General features: G+C 43.0%; 1 protein-coding gene across 3 annotated transcripts in view; it reads right to left on the bottom strand.

Moving 5' to 3' along the window:
• Window positions 1-2,680: 2,680 nt before the first annotated feature.
• Window positions 2,681-22,259, bottom strand: part of FOXN2 (forkhead box N2) — a 32,955-nt gene continuing 13,376 nt past the window's right edge. For 2 of the 3 annotated variants that reach the window (XM_035321752.1, XM_035321753.1), the window contains exons 3-6: window positions 16,449-16,573; window positions 12,424-12,488; window positions 7,799-7,867; window positions 2,681-7,351 (exon numbers count right to left, since the gene is read on the bottom strand). In XM_035321752.1, coding sequence (XP_035177643.1) covers window positions 6,834-7,351; window positions 7,799-7,867; window positions 12,424-12,488; window positions 16,449-16,573 — 777 coding nt within the window. In that variant the 3' untranslated portion in view covers window positions 2,681-6,833. The remainder of the gene's footprint in view (window positions 7,352-7,798; window positions 7,868-12,423; window positions 12,489-16,448; window positions 16,574-22,259) is intronic. The other variant, XM_035321755.1, reaches the window with a different exon arrangement.

Here is a 22,259-nt window from a genome sequence, read left to right as displayed (position 1 = left end):
CTGTCTTTTTTTCTCTATTTGCTAGATGAAAGAACTGCATTAGGTTCACAGTGTTTGGGAAACGTTTGATGTAATGCCACTAATTTTTAAGTGCTTGTACTAATCCCTGTCATCACAGACCACAGGGAGAAAGGGGAGCAGGTTAAAGTACAGCCTAAGACAGCTGTGCCAAAAGGGAGCTTTTCTGGCCAGAAGAAAGGCTGCAAGGAGGGATCACGGAGAATCAGGATCGGGACACGTCTCGTTCAGTGGAGTTCCAGGCCTCAAACTACCAACCTTTTCTGCTGACTGGAGCCTCACGGTTTGGAAGTAACACAGGAGAACAAAGATATGGACACGGGTTGATAACAGGATAAATCAACCCTATGTGACCATGATAAGGGCCACTAATAGGCTAGAACACACCAGGCAAGAAGTGGTGCTGCAACGGCAGGGAAGTATTAAGGCCAGTTCACAAAAAGCACTGGGATTCTTGCAGAGTGTCTACAGTTCCTCTCACGCGTGTGCCAGCGTGCTGAATTCAAACGGGAATTAAGCTAAAGAACAAGCAGGGTGTTTAAGAGGAATGCAGACCGTGTCCTCAGAACAGAAACCGCGTAATCTTGGTTTGTTTAGTAACTCAAGAGCATATCGAGGGGCACGATTGCTTTTGTATTGATGCAACGGGAAAATAAACACTCTCACGTTTAATGACGCTCTTTACAGAAATGCCGGCAGAGGATAGCTCATAGTCGTATATGAGCTCCAAGTAGTTTGTAACTGCAGGATTGTAACTGCAGGAGCAGGTACCTTTCGGGAGAGCCTTCTCAAAGAACAGGGGGAACAGGAAAACCAGCCAATCTGAAGACTGAAAAATTCAAGCAGAGGTAAAAACAGAAGAGTTTCTATGTCCCAATTATGCTGAGAAACCTCACAGTAACATTGCTGGACTTTTACTAATACTCCCACGTGATTAAGCGTGCCAGATGTTCACCATTATGTATATTTACTCAGAGTACTCATTAAGAACACCTACAGGTATTTGGAAGCTCAAGATCTAGCAAAGTATTAGCAGATTCTGTGTCAAATTTAGCCTCTCATTGTTAAAAATAAATCTGATCTATTAAGTGTTTCCTGAACAAATGTCCTTAAAATACAGCTGGCATAACTGGCTAATTGCTTCAGTTAATGCTTTAGTTGGAGTTGTGGTTCCAGACAAAGGGCAATTCCCAGCGAAGCCGTAACAGAAGAAAACACTCCTGGGACGTTTAACAATGAACTAAAGGCTCCCTTAACACAATGTAGTGAATAACAATTAGAAAGATGTCATTTGTACATGATACCTCTCTGTGATTTTGTCTGGACTAATTAGAGCAGTCATTCTATTACCAGTATATTAAGATGAACACTAAATCAAAGACACTAGCAGTGCATATATACGCTGTCATTTGTGGTTTAGATCCTAAATGTTATTGGGTATGGCGATGAAGGTAAGTTTCAGTTAAGATCTAGCATATAATTTCAAATAGTGCAATAAAAACTGTTGTATTTGGATCAGATCCAACAGAAACTCACTCCGTGACACTAGTTGGTTAAAAAAAATAAGAATAAAAATAGAACAGAGATGCTAATGGCTTTTACGAGGTAAATGCATCGTATCACGGCTAGTTTCCCTGATCTGATGTGCCACCTCGATGTGGATCCACTCTTCCACGACTGCCTAGAATCAGGTCCTGCTTTCCTCACCATGCAGCCTCAGGCCTTACAGCAGCGTTGGGTTAAGCTAGCTTTTGCCCAGGAAAATTAATCTTAGTACGGACTACACTGAAATGCTGAAGGAATTCTGCTTCCACCTCCTGCTAATTGTCCTTCTCAGACACTGAGAGGGTGCAGGTGTGCGCTCATTCAAGCAGGAGAGCTGGCCCAGGAGTAGCAAACAAGCTGAGACGGGGGGAAAAGGGGATGGTGAGCACTTTGTTCCTGCTGGTGAAGAGGAGATTCTTGCCACCTGTATGCTTTCCACAAGGTCTAGCGTATAAAGATGCAACGGACCCCATAAATCATAGCTAAAGAAAAGTAAACAAATATCTAAAGTACTGGAAAAAAAAAAAAATCAAATGAGAACTATGTAGCTTTCTTTATCCAGGCATATGTTCTTTAAATTATCCATTCCCTACTACACTGCTATCTTTGAGCTATCATATAAGCAACGTAGCTGCAGTGGTATGGATACAGAACTAAACAATCACAGGTACTTTGTCAGGAAAAATATATATATTTGTTTTGCAAAAAAGAAAACAAACCTAGTAGGAGGACAAAAGGTATGCAGCAGTATGCCTGCAATTTCAAAGATGTCAGAACGTTCCTCGAGTTCCACTAAATCTTGGCCTTAATAGGATATACTTCAAATATTATGGGCCAGTTATGGATGAACTTGTCTGAAAGCAAATCCTGCTCTGAATTGATAAGGTCCCGTTACCATACGTTACCTGCTCTGAATTGATAAGGTCCCGTTACCATACGATTACTCCCACATGCACACAATGTTCTAAACCAAGTCAAGACCTACAATGAATTACATTTTTTTTTTTTTCCTCCAAACTAACCCGGTTTTGTGTAAGATTGAAAGGGGAACACGGGTCTCTCAGAGCAGCATGTGAGACCAATACCAAGATGCGTTGATAAAGAGATAACACAATGCTTTCTGTTTGTAATGCCGTTTATTTTATAAAAGCCCCTTTGATCATCTGAATGAAAAATGTGGGCAGAAAAGTCACAAATGTTATAAAACAAAGTTTATTCTGCAATATTTTGTCATAATGAATTGCATCTCTTTGGTAAAAATAAACTTTATAAACATTTTAATTAACAGAGATTAGCATACAAAAAACTAAACTTCTGTAAATATTCTTTAAAATGGGTAAAGGACTAAACTGGAGGAAAAAGGGTTAGAATTGGTCACCTACTGGCAAAATTATTCTAAACAAACCCAAGGACATTGCTTATGCTACATTAGAAACAAGCTAACGGGAACATTTTAAAAACAACTCTGGTTCATTTGATCAGAAAGCATTCTTACAATTCACTTTTAAATAAATAATAGTTACAATGAAATGGCAATTATAAAATGTTTTATATCACTATATGGCAGCAACATAATACTTTTAATTATGCACTTTTTAGTTTGAAGAAATGTACATTTATAAAACAGACTTGATAATGGCACTGGTAGCTGTGAAGAATGTGCTTTAAGATATAATGGCAGGTGCAACATTTAAAATATTCTACCTTTTCTTTTCAATAAATATTTTGACTACACCATTATTCACATGTATGAGTGTAGTTGGCTTTAACCAAAGCTTTTACTTTTCTGTCTAATATGAAGTTGCAAACCACGCAACTTCCATTTTAAAGTTGGATTTTAAAACATTTGATGCAACTTTTACAAAAGCAATAATTTAGTATTTGGGTCTGAAAGACCAGTACAGGTTTGTACAGTATTCACATCAGAATTTACCCAAAGCAGAGCAGCCTCCCTTGTACACCAGTCTCACACACTTCTCCACTGTATTTAAAGAATTGAATGTGGTTCACCAATACTTTTGTTGCCTTTTAACTGCTGCTAAAGTATGTCTGAGCTGACCATTGGCATGAACATTTTACATAGGTCACTAAAAAAATGAAACAAACCCCAACAGTCAAAATAACTTTTAATTATATTCCATTTATAGTATATACACCAGGGTCCTTAACTCAGGTGGCAAACAAACCCAAACCCAGTTCTAGCTACGAAAGTGAAAGGAACAGCAGCTGCTCTCTGACTACAGAGGGGCTGCGCCACAGCCAAGCCAGCAGCCGCTGCCTGCATAAAACGTGCAGGGAACGGCAAGGGAAAATGTGGTGCAGCACATCAGGTGTGCAGAGCCGCTGCCCTCCCCATCGCCAAGGAGAGAGGGAAGACGGCAGAGCACGGAGAGTGTGGGGTGCGTGACTTCCCCTGCCGGACTTTTCAGTTCTCTCGGGCTGCAAGGAGGGATGCAGCTTTCACTGTTAACTATTTATTAGCACGGGTTTATTGCTCATTGCATGTAGTCATTAAATGCATTGGTAGCCTCTCAGTCCTATACCTTCAGTAACGCTGAAGCCGTTATCAGCAGCTTCAGCCGTGCTCCTAGTAAATATTAATATTCTCAGATGTTATCCAAAGCAAAAAAATAAAAAATAAAAATCAGAACAAACCCAAGCCATGGAGCTGAGTATGACCACAGCTTCCAGAGTACCTGGATCTTGATCCAGCTTGTATTGGAAGTTAAGAGAAAAGCTGCACCCAACGCCAGCATGACACCTATATGGCACCCGTCTTCAATAGCACCCCACTGAAATCATGGCACCGAGCAGAATTCCAGCCTGCCACTATGATCTCTATGTAGTTGAATCCTCATTTTCTGCATCGACACCCTCTGCCCTTTACAGTATTCCATCGAGATACAAAAGCAAACTGTGAGCAAAAAGCAGTTCCGACAAGCGTTCACATCTCCACATCCAAAAATCCTAAGAACCACTGCATTTACACTTCTTTTAAATAGCGAGTTTTCCCGTACTATCCACCAGTAACACATCCAACATCAGATCTAATCGGCTAATGCACCACTTGTGATATCCAGAAGACATACACGTCTGTACAAACATCGTCCTGTTACGGGTATTAGACTAATGGGTGTTCACACGAAGCAGGAATGCATCAGAGTACTTTTCTTCCCTTTCAAGAGATAAAACAATTCATTCTTAAAACTGAAGTAATTGATTGGGAGAAAAAAAAAGACCTTGTCTAGTGTTTGTGCTTAAAAAAAAAGGAAAAAAAAAAAAGAGTTGGCTTTTAATTCCAAAGCATGCTACAAAAGAACCTCAGATATTTCAGGCTTGATCCAACAGCCATGAAATCAGTGGGAGCACCACTATTGTCTTCAAGAGGCACTGAACCAGGCCCTCAGAGCAACAGCCCTTCAGCAGCATGGCTGTATTCATATTTAAAGTAGACAGTTTATGGCAGTATTCATGAAAAGATTGACAAATAAGAAAAAACACTGATCTATAGAAGGCCTCCAAAGAGCCAGAAAAAACACTCCACTAGGGAAAAGTTAACTTTTGGCTGAATCCAGCACTGTCTTCAACAACCAAAACAGTGGACATTGGTTTCCGACTTCTAATTCTTAACCAGCTCTGCCCAACACCTGCTGGAAACAATAGCTTAATGTGTTAGCTAAAAACTATGCCACATCACTCTACCTTTCCGGAACAGGAAAGACGACCTTTTATAGTCTTCTATGATTCTGAAACATACTTAAGGCATCCTTATACTTACAGTACTGTTAAAACCCACTCCAACAGAACTGCATACCCATTTTTGAACAGAAAAACTTTAAAAAAAAAAATCAATCACCACTTATTTTAAAATTAAAAATATAAACGAGGAAAAAAGTTCACAATACCACTAAAGCATTTTTGGCCAAAAGATGTCTGGGAACTCTACAGAGATTCTTTTATTGCAAAAATGAATTGTGAAGGAATTCCTTCCCAAAACAGAGAGGTCCTCCTGAGTTACGACTTACATCCAGAGGCCAAAGGCTAGCCTTGCTTGTTAGATGCACTGCATGTGGCAGGAGGCTAAAAGGATTCACAGAGCACAAGGCACGGTGATCTGGGAAACAGAAGGCAGAGACAGCCAAAGACTCCCAAAATGCACGTTTGGGTTCACTGATTCAAAAGGAAGCTATTCTACTTTGTTTCAGACTGGGGGGAGGTAAAGAGTTCTTCCAGCAGTTGTTCACAGCCTAGCCACCTGAAACCTCTGCCTCTCGCGCATTTTAAATAGCGCAAGCTGCTGTGTTCTTTATTCTCTGAAGCCATCTCTTTCAGTGGGGAGCAGGAGGGTTGGTGTGGCAGTGGGACAGCAGCAAAACACAGCGGCTGCATTAGCGGAAGTATTCAGCAGTGGCAGTAACACCAGGACAACACCAAGCTTGGCAAATGGCAGCTTTCACCGCTGGCTATGCCCAAGGCATGTGTGAAATGACCCCTCCTTCCTCCTGCCACCCCCAAGACAATTTGTCTCTAGATGAAAAGAAAAAGCTGGTTTCCTTCAGGCATCTGACCTGCACGCAGCAAGGTGGTGGTAGGGGTGCGGCAGGAAAGAAAAAGAAAGCAGAAGGTGGCACCCACCTCAGCTACCCCTTACCCACTCTGCCAGGACGGGCTATGCTCCTTGCCTATGTCTTGTGAAAGCAGCTCTGGGAGTGCTGCAGTTTTTCAGCCACTGTCATGGGTGGGCTGAAACCTGCAGACCCTCGGAACTGCCTCACCAGCATTTCCACCAAAACCTGTGGCAGAAGAGCAAAGAGAGGGCAAGTGGGAGGAAGCAACTGAGGCAAGAACTTTTTTTTTTCCTTTCTTTTTTCTCCTCCTTTTTAGTTCTTGACATGGAAGTTGGAGCCCTTAGACAGGGCAAAATTCACTTCTGCACATGGGGCCAGCAGAGTTGTCAATATGATCCACAATGCGCATCTGAGCGAACATAAATCTGAAAAAAAAACTATTAAAAAGAAAAAAAAAAGTGATCATTAAGAAGTATGCTTTCAGGTTTTCACAAGTCATGCATCTCTTCTAATCTGAGAAGATTACATTTTTTTCTTTTTAGGCAGTGATTTAAAAATAAATGGCTAAATTACAGTTAGCGCCAAAAATAAAAAAGCAATGAGTCCTCTTATGGCTTTGATCTCCCTTGTGAAGGGTAAAAGTAGAAGAGTATTGCCACAATTAAAAAAAATATATGTATATATTCAACATCGACAAACAGACTATTTTTTCCTTTGCTTGTGACTGTGGGTCTTTGCAGTACTTATTAAGGAACCCAAGCACGTTCGGATGCCAGCAAGGTGGAGCAGAGACCCTGCTGCTTCTTTCAACTCCTCATCAATTTCTTGACATAACTCCTTGAGTGCTTTGTTGCTAGGCTGACTTTTCTCAGAGGTATCTACACAAGGTTGTGATGCATAGCCACTGTCTCCAAGAGGATCATCTTCATAGTCAACGTCTGTATCCACTTCGCTGTGAAATCCTTCACTGCCATCGCTTCCAGCATGGCTGTTCTTGGAGATAAATTCATAGACCTCATCGACGGAGGACAAGGAAGACACACTGGACCTAGATGCGCAGCGCTGCGAACCCATGCTGCTAGCACTGTAATTGTGATCCTCCTTTGGATCAATATTGGTGGCTGCAGAATCATTTTCTTGCAAATTTATCGAACTGGAAGGATTAAATGCGCTGCCGTAGCTTCTCTTCTTAGGTGTCTTCAGAGGCTGAGCTTTCTCACCTATTAAAAACAAGATCCATCAGTAAGCATACACTCCTGTGAGATCACCTGAAAAAAACAAACCAGGCTTTGGATGACTGACTGCAAAGGGTAAGCTGAAAGTGAGCATTTAAGAGTTGTACCGTGCATGTTTACTGTCACCCGCAGAGGACAACGGTCCTCAGCTAATCACAAATAAAAGCTGGAGAAACAGAGAAAATCTTCTTAGCATCTGGTACAAAAAGGGCAGGGGAAGAATTTTGAAAAAAACAAAAGGGGGGGGGAAGGAAAAAAGAGAAAGGGGTTCTATAGAAACTGTAAGGGTAGCAGAAAGAATAATCAAAACAGAATTGCTTCTTGGTTGCTCTTACTGTCTGCAAGCTAGACTACATTCATTTACTGAAACTTTAAAGCAAATCTATAGCTTCTAGGTAGAGGAAAGAAAACAGGAAAATGGCTTATGCTTACAGTCTAGCATCCCTTGTTCAATGGAAGTATTCAACAGCATCATCGCAGTAGCGGCATCAATATCAGATTCTGTGAAGGAGAAGCACAAAATGTTAGAACTCAGGTAATATTGACAAAATGAGGTCCCTGGAATACGCGAAGAATATCTACCTGCACATGCTGGCCTACAATAATGAGCAGTGGGAAAATGTGTAACAATTCAGATAGAGCATGACTCTTACACAGTAGAAAGATAAGACACAGCGATCCAAGAGGGGCATCACATGAGCGATACGGTTGCAGAAGGGCCAGGTATCGCAAGCATGATAACCTTACAAAAGCTGAAACCTCACACTGCACTCAGCCACAGCTGAAGACAATCAGCAACATTAATTAGATGTTCATATGAAGATGTTATTAGCAACAAGTGGCTTTTATCTGTGACAGTTTAAAGAGAAGGATTACACATATGGCAAAGCAAAGCACCCAGTCAGCTTCATACCCTCACTCCATGAATATGCAAGGCTGAAGAATGTAGTTAAATGCAGCATTAACCGAGCACACATCTTTTCTACAACCTCAGCACAAAGTGCTCTCTTTGCATTATTTTTCCCACTAACATGTAAAATGGAACACAGAGAAGACAAAGTGGGAAACGGAACAGAACTGCTCCATCTAGAAGGCATGGAGGTCTACATAATAAACAGGCACTTGAGAAAGGTCTAAATGAACAGCAGTGCTTTTAGTTATGGTGACAAACACTGCCATAAAATGCTATCCTTTGCCGCACCGAGTGGATTACTTAAACCTCCAAGAGGTGGAGAAGCTGGGCTGGAAGACGCCACGCTAGGAAGTGTCAGCAGTAAGCAGAACAGCCTCTCCATCCTGCTCAGCTACCACTGAGACAGGAGCTGCTGAAGTGAAACATCAGCAATCTCATTTTTGATAGCAGTCCCCCCTCCTTGTTACTGAATTTGAGGGGGACTGCAGGATTGCCAATTTGATTTTCTTACCTTACCTAACTTCTAGTAACCTCCCCCCATTTGAGGAGAAATTTGAAGAAGACCATGTCACCTTGCATCAACGTGGGAAAGTGACTGAGCTGCTGTTTCCAACACAGGCTGTAAAATATACACGTTCCCCACTGTTTTCACTTTCTACAGTTTTAAAATCAACGTACTTCAAGCCCTATTCCACTGCACTTGCACTTCTTCTATTCTTTTTTTTTTTTTTGGCAGCAGAGATACTGAGTTGACAAGTCGTAGGCCGTGATTTACAATTTACAGTACAACTGACAAAATAAAAATTAAAAACAAATAAAATTTTATTTCCATATGAAATAAGATACGGACAGTTACCTTGTAATCGGAAGGTGAAATACTGTGATTTCTTACTTGCTATCACAGACTTTTCCTCTTAACAAATGATGCCAGTATATAAATAACACTTTGATCAATTGACGAGTAATGGGAGGCATTCATGAAACACTGCAACCTACAAATAGTGGTTCTGCACGCTGGCATCCCCAAAGAAAGAGTCACTGCAAAGTTCTGCGGTGACTTTGTTCATTTGTAAAAATGATCGGTGCTCTGGGTCACTGTCACTGTGGTTGGCTTCAATTGCAATTGCTCTCCTTGACAAAGTCTATTTCTCCGATCTTTCTAAGGGCTCACCAACAAAATCGCTGAGAGGAGGGAGATTTCCCTCCTTCCGTAAAAAGCCCCGAGCACCCTGGGTCTGCACACGCAAATACATTTTTCCTTCAGTCCTGAGCAAAAGCAGAGTACACCCAGCAGCTCTGCAGCAGAAAGGATTCTTCCTTGCCACCACGGCACAGACAAGGCCTCTGTCTGGAGATGTGGTAGTTACCAGCCGTGGGACAGGTGGCTGCTCTGTCTTTAAAACCCTTGGTTTTGCTGCCCAAGCGGTGTTTCTGGTTTGTGGCCGAAGACTAAACCCAACCTTCTGGCCTCAACAGCCTGACGCTCCAGCACAGAGCACGGGGTGTCTGTCCTGCTGCTGAAGCCTTGCTCTGCCGGGGGCATTTTATCATCCTTGTGAAAGAGCCCTAAGGACAACGCTCTACGACAAACTAACATGTGCTCACTTTTTCTTGGAATTGGCCCTTTAAAATATGAGCACAATTCACTTTTCAGGACTTTATTGTAATTATCTTTGAAAAGGACAAGACTTAAGTGGATTAAGCTTTATTACTGAGTACGAGACCTTGGCTCAACAGGCTTCTGCAGAAATTCTGTGATACCCCAGCATGCTGCCTAGCTCCACTCTGGTGCTAAGGCCCACTACAATGTTGTAAAATGAGGAACACCCTGTAAAAGTTCATGTGGAAAAATGAAGTAACCATCTTCTGCTCAGCAACTGGTTGTTGCTGGTTCTATTTCCAGCTTAAATTCAGCAGGCTGTTGTAACTCATGGGAAGTGAAAGTAAGACAAAAGTATGGCCAAGTCCTTGCAACTCTTAACAGTCCTTAAAACCTGTACGAGCAGGTAGATCGCAGTGGGCTGAGGAAGAAGACAGCAGGAAGGCAGCATTGCTGCACACCAGCAAGGTTTCCCTGAAAATAAATGGCAAAAAAAAACCAACGAACTAAACAGGGGATGCAGAAATAAGCATGCTGGCTAGTTACGGGTGTGAGTTACACACAGCCCTCAGTCCTGATTGTGAGATTCAAACTGGGTTTCAGCAGGAAACTGCTCCTGCTAGGGCTTCAGCAAGGCACCTCCACCTTTGAGTGTCCAGAATTAAAATTTAAAAAATCTCACTATTTCTCAGGAGCAGCATCTCTTCGGGTTTGTCTGTGCTGCCAAAGTGCAGGAGTGGCTACACGGACATCCCCTGCTTAGCTTGCACACTGCTGCTGGTGTAGCTGTGACGAGCAGTGCAGTTTTGCAATCACCAAGAATGACTGTGCTGAACAACCACACATCACCACGGGTCCACTAACAGCAGTGCTGGCTGCCACAAGGGCAATCAAGAGGGATGGGCATGTTCTGAAACATCCTTCAGACATCTGCAGTCAACTATGTTTAGTGTCATGAATGGGGAAATGACTTGTACTATGGAGTTCTAGCTCTAGCTAGAAGAGATCACAGAATCATCAGAGAATCACAAAATAAGCTGGAGAAGACCTAATCATCAAGTCCAACCATCAGCCTGACCTACCGAGTCCCGTCACTAAACCATGTCCCTTAATGCCACGTCCACACATCTCGTAAATACCTCCAGGGATGGAGACTCCACCACGTCCCTGGGCTGCCTGTTCCAATGCTTGACAGCCCTTTCTGAAGGAATTCTTCCTAATATCCCATCTAAACCTCACCTGATACAACTTGAGACTATTTCATTGAGTCCTATTCCGTAGAAATGAGACTGACACCCTTTTGCTCCAACCTCTCTTCATGTAATAGTAATGAGATCTCCCCTCACCCTCCTTTTCTCCACGATAGACAACCCCAGTTCCACCGGCCACTCCTCATACGTCTCTTTTTCTAGATATTTCACCAACTTCACTGCTCTTCTCTGAACATGTTCCAGCAACTGTTGTAGTGAGGGGCCCAAAGCTGAACACAGCACTCGAGGTGTGGCCTCACCAGAGCTGAGTACAGGGGGACAATCACCTCCCTGCTCCTTGAGCCCGACCATCCAGCCACACCTCTCCTCATAGCCACATCCCCAGCACAACTCAGTCCAATCCAATCTTCCTCCTCCAACTTTCAGTGACTACAGTTAAAATAATGGTTATACATCATGAAAGTGTCTAGTTATGGATGTGACTGCTTTTCCTACACCTACTTCATGGCTTGTGCAGTCGGAAACACACAGGACATAAACCTGGTTACTGAGCAGCGCTGCAGCCTACGGCATCAAGAGCTACGTTCAGAGACAGGTTACTAAACCCATCCTGTTCTCCTCTTCTGAGGGCTAAAGGGAACATTCTGCAATTCTTAAGGTGATGCTTTAACTAAATAGACATCATAAGGCTATTCTGTTCACTCGCTTAATATCTAGAATTTAGATATTCCCGCATAGCTACACTGGCAATTTCACCAGCCTCTGCCCAACTTTTTTGGGAAATGAAGAGTAGCACACATCTGTGAAACTCTCTTCTGACTTGTTCCATGTTCCCTTGCAATTACAGACTCAGCCATCTACATCAAACACTCAATTTTCAGACATCTCTGCGGCTACACACCATATATATTAAAATTTTGTTACCTTCTTTGTTTAAAGTTGTCAACATTTTTGTTGCCTGGTCTCAGTTTGTGGTGACCAATAAAGAAACACAAACTAACCACGGGGAAACCCCAGTGCTCGTACTTTTCTAATTGTTTTACTACAAACAATTCAGTCTTAAAGAGAGTTCTATTTGGGACTGATGCGTCTGCTAAATACCTTGCTGGCAAAACAGCAACACTTTTACAATTTGAGATTCATCTTAAGGATTTAAACTTGATACACAAGTCACTGACATAATAAGCACGCATTCTATTAAGTAAGTTTTTTTTTTTTTCATAATCTAACAGACCCTTCAGAAAATGGTCCATACACCAAATCAGCTGGGGTTCAGAATATGCTTGTGACTAGCAAAGACAGCAGAGCAAGATGAAAGAAAATTAATGTTTACCTTTGAGAGATCGGCCATGATTCTGCTTAAGTACTGAAGTTAAGTAGTGAGGAGACGATGACCTACTGAAAAGAAATTCAACAAGTCAAAGCCAAACCCTAACTTGCTGAATAATTTGTACAAAGTATATTAGACACAATACTGTAATCATTGAAAGATTATTTTTTTTTTTAAAAAAAAGACACCATGTCTTGGTGGATAAGCCAAACAGGCAGCCAATTCTATTGCCCTCAGTAGATGGCCTGACACGTTGATTATTACACATCGATCATGTAGCACAACGAGCAATCATCAGCATTTGGAAGAACACCCCAACACACACACTGAGGAAGAGTTCTGTTGGGAAGAGATACTAACTTCTACACATCTTAGGTACTTGCTTAAAGGCTGGATATTAAAGATATATGTAAGTAAAAGCCACATGTGAACAAAATGTTAGCTTACACAGAGGTATCTGCTGATTCTGAAGTTATCGGAAGCTGTTTTGCTGGTGATGTTATTTTTTTTGCATCATCAGGCCAACTTTCATCCAGCAGAGTACCATTTAATACACTGCAGAACAAAAAGCTGGGCTACACATCCAGCCCTGAGTATTTGGTTCATTATAAATGTACTAGCAAACTGAAATACATGAAATAAAAGCAGTACACAACCATTAAAATTTAATGTAGCACCAATAAATATATTTTAATTCTTCTGCTTGTTCTGTAAAGGGTGGCAAAAAGATTTTGTCAAGCCCAATCTGTAAAAGCTACCTCATGGGATTAATGGAGTGACTTTTATCATTAAGGTACATCGACCTTTTATATTTATCATATTCAGGCAGCTCTATTTTCAGAAATTAGGGAGAGCCACAAATCTACCCCTCCCAAATCACAAAGCTGCTAAATGCTTAATTATATATTTTTTAATTACTAGCCTAGATCATGAATAAAACCAACACAACTACATTAACTCTTGAAATACCATTTTAAAACTAAAATTTTCCATCTTTACGTTGGATTTTAAACAAAGTATTTTTCACTGGTCACTGGCCTGCTTCTGCAGCTGTACACACCTTAACCACCCTGAACACAACCACTCTGCACAGCTGCTAATGAGGGATGCCCACTTAATGCTACCATGGCTCAGATTTGCCATCCTGTGGTCCAAACTCAGCTTGTCATTGGCAACAGCTCCAAAGGTCATTGCAGTACAGACTGCTAGTGGCAAGGAGAAAGCGCACAAATTGAAGGTGACTTGAAATGTGTCATCTGAGCTACATAAGGAGCTCCGGTTGCACCGTAGACTGGCTGGCACTGGTAAGCAAAGATAATGAAAAGGAGAGTAATGTTTAGCATCCTCCAGTGGGGTAACCGCAGTGAAAAAGGTTCAGCACAGTTTGCAGATCCAGTTTGCACAGTTCAGTGCAAACGTCCAGAACTCAAGTTCACTGTCTGTTATGTTTTCTTGTGGGGGCGATGAACTGCTAAGAGATCCAAAAACAGAAAAAAAAGAAAAAAAAAGGAGAGGAATGTACCCAGCCCAACACAGCTGGCTTTGTAGTCTTCAGGTCAAGTGCACAAATAGATGCTAAATATCTTCATCCTTTCATCTGAGCTCAGATCCTTCAAGAATCATATACACATGAAGATTTACTGGATCAAATTAATGCTTAGCATATTGATTAAGATAATCTATGCATATGCATGAGGCATTTGCAAGGTGAGGACTGTGGTGGTCTCCAAAGCCCAGTAATACAATACAGGTACTAGAAGCAAGATGCAGTTAGTGGCCTTGCACCAACCTGTTGAACAAGCTACACAGAAACAAAATGCACCAGTGATGTCAATCACCCACTGTAATACAAGCTTCCACTTAACTAGACACAGATTACAGCTTCGGAAAGCTTCTGATCAAAGCAACACTTTAAATTTTATTTTAAAATGCTGTTGAATGATAGGTATATTCCCCACGAACACACTGTAAAATAATTATGAACACAAGCACTCCCACAGAAAAATTCAGAGACTCTCGCAGTTGAATTCTAGTATTGCCCTGGAGTTAAATTTGGATGGCTGTTCCCAGCCTCTCTCCAACTGTATCTTTGGGCCTCCTCTTTCCCTCCACATACAAGACAATGTCTTGGGGCCATTCCCCAGAATTTAGCCAGAATTTAAATCTAAATTCAAGATTTTTTTAAACATGGAAGTGAGAAAAAAAATGTTTTTCTCTCTACGAGCGAAAGTCTTAGACATGTATTTTTGTTATTAAAAGGAAAAAAAAAGATAGCTTTCACTAGGAATAAGTTGAGTGTCTTAAACTGCTGTTTTATTTTACCGGTCTGACAAATACAGGCACTACAAAATCCATCGTGTTTAGGAGTCAATGGAAGGTAGTTCTGCCATGTACCTTTACGAGAACCAGGATTTCCTTCTAATTTGCAACTGTTGGCAAGTGTGGTTAATCCTTTAATGGAATAAAAAAGTTATCAAAACCAACAGCTTCAAATTGAAGTCCTGGTCTTGCAGGTACTTCAGCACTCACTGAGATAAAATGTCTCCCCCTTCCCTACACCTAATTTCACTGTATTGTTTGTATACAAAGTTAATCATACTTCAGTGCTTGTATCATTGGACTGATCTTGAATGTGCTGGATACACTAAAAACTTATCTGGGCAAGGCTGTACAACCTGCCCTGGGCTGAGTCTCATTTGATCCCCTGCTCTTTAGGCCAGACAACCTCCAGAGGTCCTTTCCAATCATTTTTGCAGCTTGTAAGGTACAAGCCCAACCCTAAAAGCCCCTTCTATGCAAATCTTCAGTTGCTGCAGACAGCTATGGCTCACATGGTGTTGTCAGAACCCAGGGTCAATGGCCTGTGGGACTCTTAGGAAGTTCTGCTAAATGCTCAGTTTTACATCCTGCTTCAGTAATCCCAGTTCCTCTCGTTTGTTGAGGAAACTCCTTGCAGTAAGGCAAGGCAGAGGGCAATGTACAGACATCATAATTATCTCTCATCTCACTCAAATTATTTGCCAAACTAGATAAACTGGCCGCTTGCCTACCTAACTCCTGATCTCATCAGCAGCAGTGCGTTCCTGTTTGCTTTCTATCCTCCTACTCTCCATGCCACCTCTAAGTGCTTACTCAGGCTGACATTCCTCTTCCTGTACCAAGAATGCATGACACTGACTTGAAATTCTCTCAAAAGCTATTGCCTAATCTTAAAATGCATCAGACGAGGAAGCCTTGATTTGAAAAGCGTAGCAGATTCCACATTGGATGACGTTTAGGGTAAAGACTGTTCTTCCCATCCCCACTGCAGAATGTTTTCCCACTGCAAATGGCTCAGTGAAAACCACCACTCTCAGACCAGCAGTCAACTCTTAGAAATCAGTGAGAAAAGCAGTGTCTGTTTGCAAAGCCACTCAACAAATGCAGCATATGCCTCAACACTCATTGTTCTTGTCTGGGTTATTCCAGCCAGGACCCCTGACAAGACACAATGAGAAGGGTAAAAAAACAGAGGTAAAAGGAAGAAGAAAGAATATTTAAGAGAAAGCCATCCCACTGCCCAAACTGGGGAGGGGAAGCAGGCACAGAAAGTTAACAAGACCCAGGAAGAAAGAACATGGGGAAAAAAAAAAAAAAAAAAAAAAAAAAAAAAAAAAAACATGAATCTGGAATAAAATATAAAGTTTACTAAACATTTGCTGCAGAAAGAGCAGGAAAACCTGCCCTCCAAGGCTGTGAAATCAGTGCCTCCCCACTTATCTCTCTTCTCCAGTTATAAAGGAGACTGGGAGACCAATCTGAGATCTATGATTCCATGATCTGCTACCTGGGAAATCTGAGCTCATTACACTCTCTTGTCTAGCCAGTTTCCCTGCCTCTCTATCCAGTTCACCAAAGTTCCACTCCAATTCTTCTTCCCATGGAAGACAGTAACAACACATCAACAGCTACTTGGGCATTTCCTCTGCTAGGCTGGTGAACATAACTGCATGCTGCACCGCTGCACTGCAAAGAGAAAATTCACCTACCTTGGTGGTGACGCTGGTGGAGTATAAAACGCAAGTGCTGAGGGAAAAGGTTGTTTCTTCAGTGCTTGAACAAGATTAGGCTTATATTCTGGATCAACGCACCATAACGAACCTTTTCCATTCACCTGCAAGAAAGAAGCATTGCAAATTAGAACATCCGGGGACCAAGTTCTTTAATATTCCCAAGACACAGCAAAGTGTGATAACGTAGGCACCACTTCTGTGCTGGTGATGTACAGCACCCTCAGGTGGCTCCATGGTCTGCGTGGATGAATGTGATGAGCGTGCATCCTTGAGACCCCCATTATATGGTATGGAAACATCTGTCTTGCAGCTTGGGATAACATTTCCAAAGCCCTTTCTTTAAAGCCCCATTTTCTTTCAAGTTTGTTGACTGAAAGCTGTAAATTTTATTTAAACGCTTCATCAATACCAAAGCCAAAGAGCCTTCCTCTTAGTGGAGGTATGGTAACATACTCATTTAACTCTGTACTACCTGTAAAAGCAATTTGTTGGATGCTCAGCTACAAATTAGATTTTGGAAAAGTGTGAATATGGTAATCCAAAAACCTAACTAATCTGTGTATTTTTGATGCACCTAATGATGTTAGCACTGTTGTGCCCATCACTCTTGATGTTATATTTGGTATTGCAAAAGTCAAGCAAGACAAAGCACCTTCTACTCCTTCACCATGGTGACTGACAGGATGATTTAGATAGCGAGGCACTAACAGGGGGATCCTCTCAGCTGGCTCCATCCACCAGGTCAACATCAGACTAACGTCCTAATCTCTTCCTGTATGTCTCCTAGAGCTCAGGCACTTCCCTTGCTGGTCTGGTGGCTCACTACTTTTCCCCCATAAAAGGCCCAACTCTTCCCACCCCACCCCCTTTTTTTTTTATTATTTCTTTCTTTCATATCTTGGAGACTGCCACTCACATAACCATGGGAACTCACCCCACCAGCAAACCTGCTCTGCACTATTTTATCTATGACTTTAGGCAAGCACTTCTACTTGACACCTAATTCAGTTTAACTGCAGGCTGCAGCCAGGAAGAGCTCCTCTCCCTCTTTCATCTTCCCAGCCACTTACTTCCACCAGCTTGCTGACCTGCCAAAATACCACCATAATTTTTAGTGGGTGCCGCAAGCGAGCTGAACCAGCGCACACCCTGAAGCAATGCAAATGTTCAACCCAGTGCAAGAGGCAATAAGCAGAGTGACTAAATAAAGCATGGAATCAGCTCAGCTTTAAAACAAACCATCAATGTTCCTGGAAGAGGTCTAACCACAGCAACAGAAGTGACAAGCCTAAGTGGGTCAAGCCTAAGTAGCCTCTGTGACCAAAGACCACTTGAACTTGGCCACTTGTCCTAGCAGAGACAAAGCCCAGACAAGCCAGGACGTTAAACTGCCTTTGGAGGTTGCTATTTCACGTCAATAGTGGGGCAACTTCCCATTTGTTGTTGAGATGTTAGCTGAAATGTAGATGTAATTTTTATTTCAAATCTCCTGAAACATCCCGACAGAGCCAGCACGGAGCAATCCTCAGCCCATTTGGACTCTAAATCACAAAATGAACTGGCATTGAAAAGAAATTGTTCCGACGTATTTTTTTTGGTCTGACATCTTTTTCTGCATCTTTCTAATGCTCCCAATTTGACTTGCAGTATTTTATCTAAGCAAATGAAAAAGAATTGGAAACAAAAATATTCTGGCATTTTGAAATGTTGGACTGTATTGTAATGACAAAGCTCCTAGGCCCTGAATTTTTCTGGGCTTGATTAAGGCAACCAACGTTGGAAACAAGGTGCCCCTCATCATGCAGCCTTGTCCTTTGATCTTTTTTTTAAAAAAAAGGTGGGGGGGGGTAAGGATAGCACTGGTAAAATGTGGGCTAGTGCTCTAATCAAGCAGATTTTCTTTTCTATCTGAAAATTCACAACTTCAAGTGCACTGACCCCTAACAGACAGTAATTTAAACATCATCTCCTTTCAAGAGGCCATGCACTATTCCAAGCCTTTTCCTTGTATTTAAACCCAAGAAAAAGGGCCATGGGAAGTAATTCTCCTCAGGAGGATATGTTGTGGACAGACGTATGGCCAGCAGGAGCAGCTGGAGAAGCTACCACAACCAGCAGCTTGCCTTTATCTGGGCATACAACAGTGGCCCAAGCATTGACGGTGCTTTTTTGGTGGAAAATAAAGCAAAATATTAGACCAAATCAACTCCACAGGCAGTTTTGGTTACTGTTTGGGTTCACCTGGTTCTGTGGGAAAACACGTGCACTAGGAGCAGCCCACCAGGAGCTTCAGCCTTCAGCAGCTGTTCCCAGCTTCCATTCAGTACGGGCCACCCCATGCAGCTCCCGCCAGTTGCTTCCACTGGAACTAGGTGAGTCACTGGAAACACCGTGCATGCGTGGAAGATGAATCTTGAAGTTTATGAGGTAACTGAGAGCTCTCTCCTGTCCCTACACGTATGTAGATATATTCTGCACCTGGGATGGGGCAATCCTGGATATATGTACAGACGGATGAGAGGTTGTAAAGCAGCCCCACAGAAAGGGATCTGGGGCTTTTAGTCAATGGTAAATTGACTATAAGTCAGCAGTGTGCGGCCAAAAGGGCCAACCATGTCCTGGGGTGCATCGAGCATGGCATTGCTGGCCAGCTAAAGGGAGCGACTGTCCCGCTCTGCTCTGAGCTGGTGTGGTCTCACCTCAAGCACTGTGTGCGGTTTTGGGTACCATGATATAAGAAGAAAATAAAACTATTAGACAATGTCCAAAGGAGGGCTATGAAGATGGTTTAGGGTTTAGACAGCAAATGTATGAGGAGCAGCTGAGGTACCTGGGTTTGTTCAGCCCCCAGCAGAACAGGCTGAGGGGAGGCCTCATGGCGGCCTGCAGCTCCCTCATGAGGGGAGCGGAGGGGCAGGCGCTGAGCTCTGCTCCCTGGGGACAGCGACAGGACCCGAGGGAACGGCATGGAGCTGGGACAGGGGAGGGTCAGGCTGGGGGTTGGGGAAAGGTTCTGCACCCAGAGGGTGGTCGGGCACTGGGACGGGCTGCCCAGGGAAGTAGAAAGGGAGATTCGTTGAAGATACTCAAACCTTGTCCCACTCTGACTGCCAGAAGACACTGGTGCCAGAGGCACACCTACATGAGCACAGGAATGCCAACTCAATGCTTGACACGGATGTAGGTCCTGCCTTCTCACACATTTTCTCTCCATCAGTGGCAATTAGTAAAAAATAAGTTAAAAAAATCGCCTAATGCACAATCAGGAAACAGTTTAGCAAAAAGCAGGGCAGTTTCTCAGGGCTTCCAAGTACATGCTGCTTTTCACTCCACATCCTCCCGTGCTGTGTATCAGGCACTGTCCCCCTGTCCCCCCCCCCCAAATATATATAATTAAAAAAAAAAGTCTGTAGACCTCTCTCAAGTCTGTTTGACAGTCACACCTCCACATCTCTGAGGGCACCAAAGTAACAGCAGGCAGCGTTGGAAGAAAATGTGGTGTCCCATGGACCAGCTTCTTCACTGTCCCTTGGCTTTTTAGAAGCTCCCAACCACCATTACCAGAGCCACTGAACTCCAAGTCACTACAGACACAAGCTCAACTGCAACTACTCAAAGAAAGGGTATTTCAGCTCAGAAGTCTATCACCTCAAGTAAACCTTGGCTAAGAACTTGCACATGGCAGCAGCATAGTAAGTCCATACAGAAAGGGTAACATATTTTAGCAGAGCAGAGATCTTACGTGCACACACCCTGCTGCCATGGCAGGAGAAATTCCTCTTGTCGACTGCAGCACTGTCTCCTGAGACATCTCAAAGCAGTTACTTTCTCTTATCACCCTTCAACTCATTAAGTTATATCACCACCACTATGCAAAAGTGCACAGCTTTTTCAAATAACTGGCAGTGAGGGCAGAGGAAGAAGTTTTCATGCCCCTCTACAAACCCCAAGAGCACGTGCCCTGTCACTTTTCCAAACTGGAGAGCTCCCAGCACTGGCCTCACATTCCGGCCAGCCCAGGGGAATGGAAACACCTCCCTGGGGACTCCATCAGGCTGCAACCCGAGCCCCTGTGTCTGCTGCCAGCTGCCCTTTAACCACATGACTTTCAGTATCGACCCTGCCACCTTCTCTGCTTGGAGAGGAAAAAAACAAGGAACCAAACAACAACAAACGTAACATCAAATATTTTTCAGCAATGCAAGCTATGACAGCCTTCCCCCGCAATCCACGCTGGTTGCCATCTAGAGTGCGTTCCTGACTGACTGAAACCTGCCGCCACAGGCAGGGTAGAAGCACTTAGCCAATTTATACTGATGTATGGGCAAACAGAGCAACCATCCACAGCTACATCTGTAACGAGATGTGGTGCAGCCCAGTAAAAATAGATCTGTGGAGTGAAAGAGTCGTTGCTGAACAATCGCCCACACTAGATGTGTCTGGGAGGTCTCACTTCAGACCAGCTCAAGCAGAGGCTTGCGGAGAGTGTCCACCAGCAGTCGGGGGGCACAGTAAGCATGCTTCCACAGCGTGCTTGCCAGGTTAGCATCAGCCACAGTGAATCCAGTTCACATGTCCCAGAACTGCCCAGCATAGGTGGTAAACATGGAAAATGAGGAGACACCACAGATTTACATAGCTGATGACTGGCTGGCAGCAATAGCCAGTGAAATATCAGAAACAGAGTGTTTCACAGGGTGCAAAGGGCACAGATCCTTCCCGGTTCAGATACTGACACTCTTCCAATATGAGAGGCAGACTTGTCTGAAAGACAGGCATTAAAACCCTTCTTATCCTGTTCCCCTACTCTGCTCCTCTGATGCAACGTGTCACAGGCATCTCTTCTTCCGTGGGCACTCAGGAAAGCAGAAAACCGTTTTCTTCCAGAAAACGATTAAGATGTCATTAAAGAAGACACATTACCTTGCTCTCTTTGAGAAGCCCACAGAGGCATCACTAGCACATGGTTACAGATAATACGATCACCTAAACTGAGCTTGTAAGCTAGTGCTGCTTGCTGCAAGAAGTCACATCTCAGGAGCACAGCCAAAGGGGCCCGCAGCACTGACGTGATCCTCCCCCATGTGATATGTGAATATACATATCCATATCCTCCACTGATGCCTGCTGAGTTCAAGGCTCTACATTGAGGACCTCCACCTACATTGAGAGGCTGTCAGACATGCCAAACACTGCATGCATTTCTGATAACAAGCCTATTACCACTTAGGCTGATGTCCAAGCACACAGGTTCAGGATTTGTTTGTTGACTTTAGGGCGGGGTGAGGGGGATGAACATCATTCTGTTTTGTTTTGTTTCCAAAGCGAGAGCTGCCTCCTTGAGGAACAGGATGGGAAATGAGAGGAAGGAAATCGCCAATAAAATAATCCAAGTCAGTAAAAGAAACCAGCTCTACAGAACTAAGTATTCATGACTTTAAGGAGTAGATCTTTACATGTCACTTGTCTCAAAAAGGCTGTACTGTACAGACACAGTTATGACAGCACCATTACGACAGAAGTGAAAGCACTACAGTACACTAAACACAGGAATTAAGAAGACTCTTTGAAAGCTCAACCTGTGCTAAGAGAAGATCACAATCAAAAAGCCGGTTTAATATTCGAGATAGCTTCAACAGATTGAAAGACTCACCCTATCACAGTGCTTCCATTATTTTCTTAAAAGAATTTAGATGCTTTTCATAGTAAAGAGTTTAAGGGAACAGCAAGCAAATAAGTGAGCTGAGGTATCATATATATATGTGAGAGTACAGGACAGGAAACGGG

Source organism: Oxyura jamaicensis, chromosome 3 (genome assembly GCF_011077185.1).
Source record: "Oxyura jamaicensis isolate SHBP4307 breed ruddy duck chromosome 3, BPBGC_Ojam_1.0, whole genome shotgun sequence".
In the NCBI taxonomy this organism is placed as follows: Eukaryota; Metazoa; Chordata; class Aves; order Anseriformes; family Anatidae; genus Oxyura; species Oxyura jamaicensis.
The sequence above is the reverse complement of the archived record's forward strand: the minus strand, read 5'-3'. Positions and strand labels throughout refer to the sequence as shown.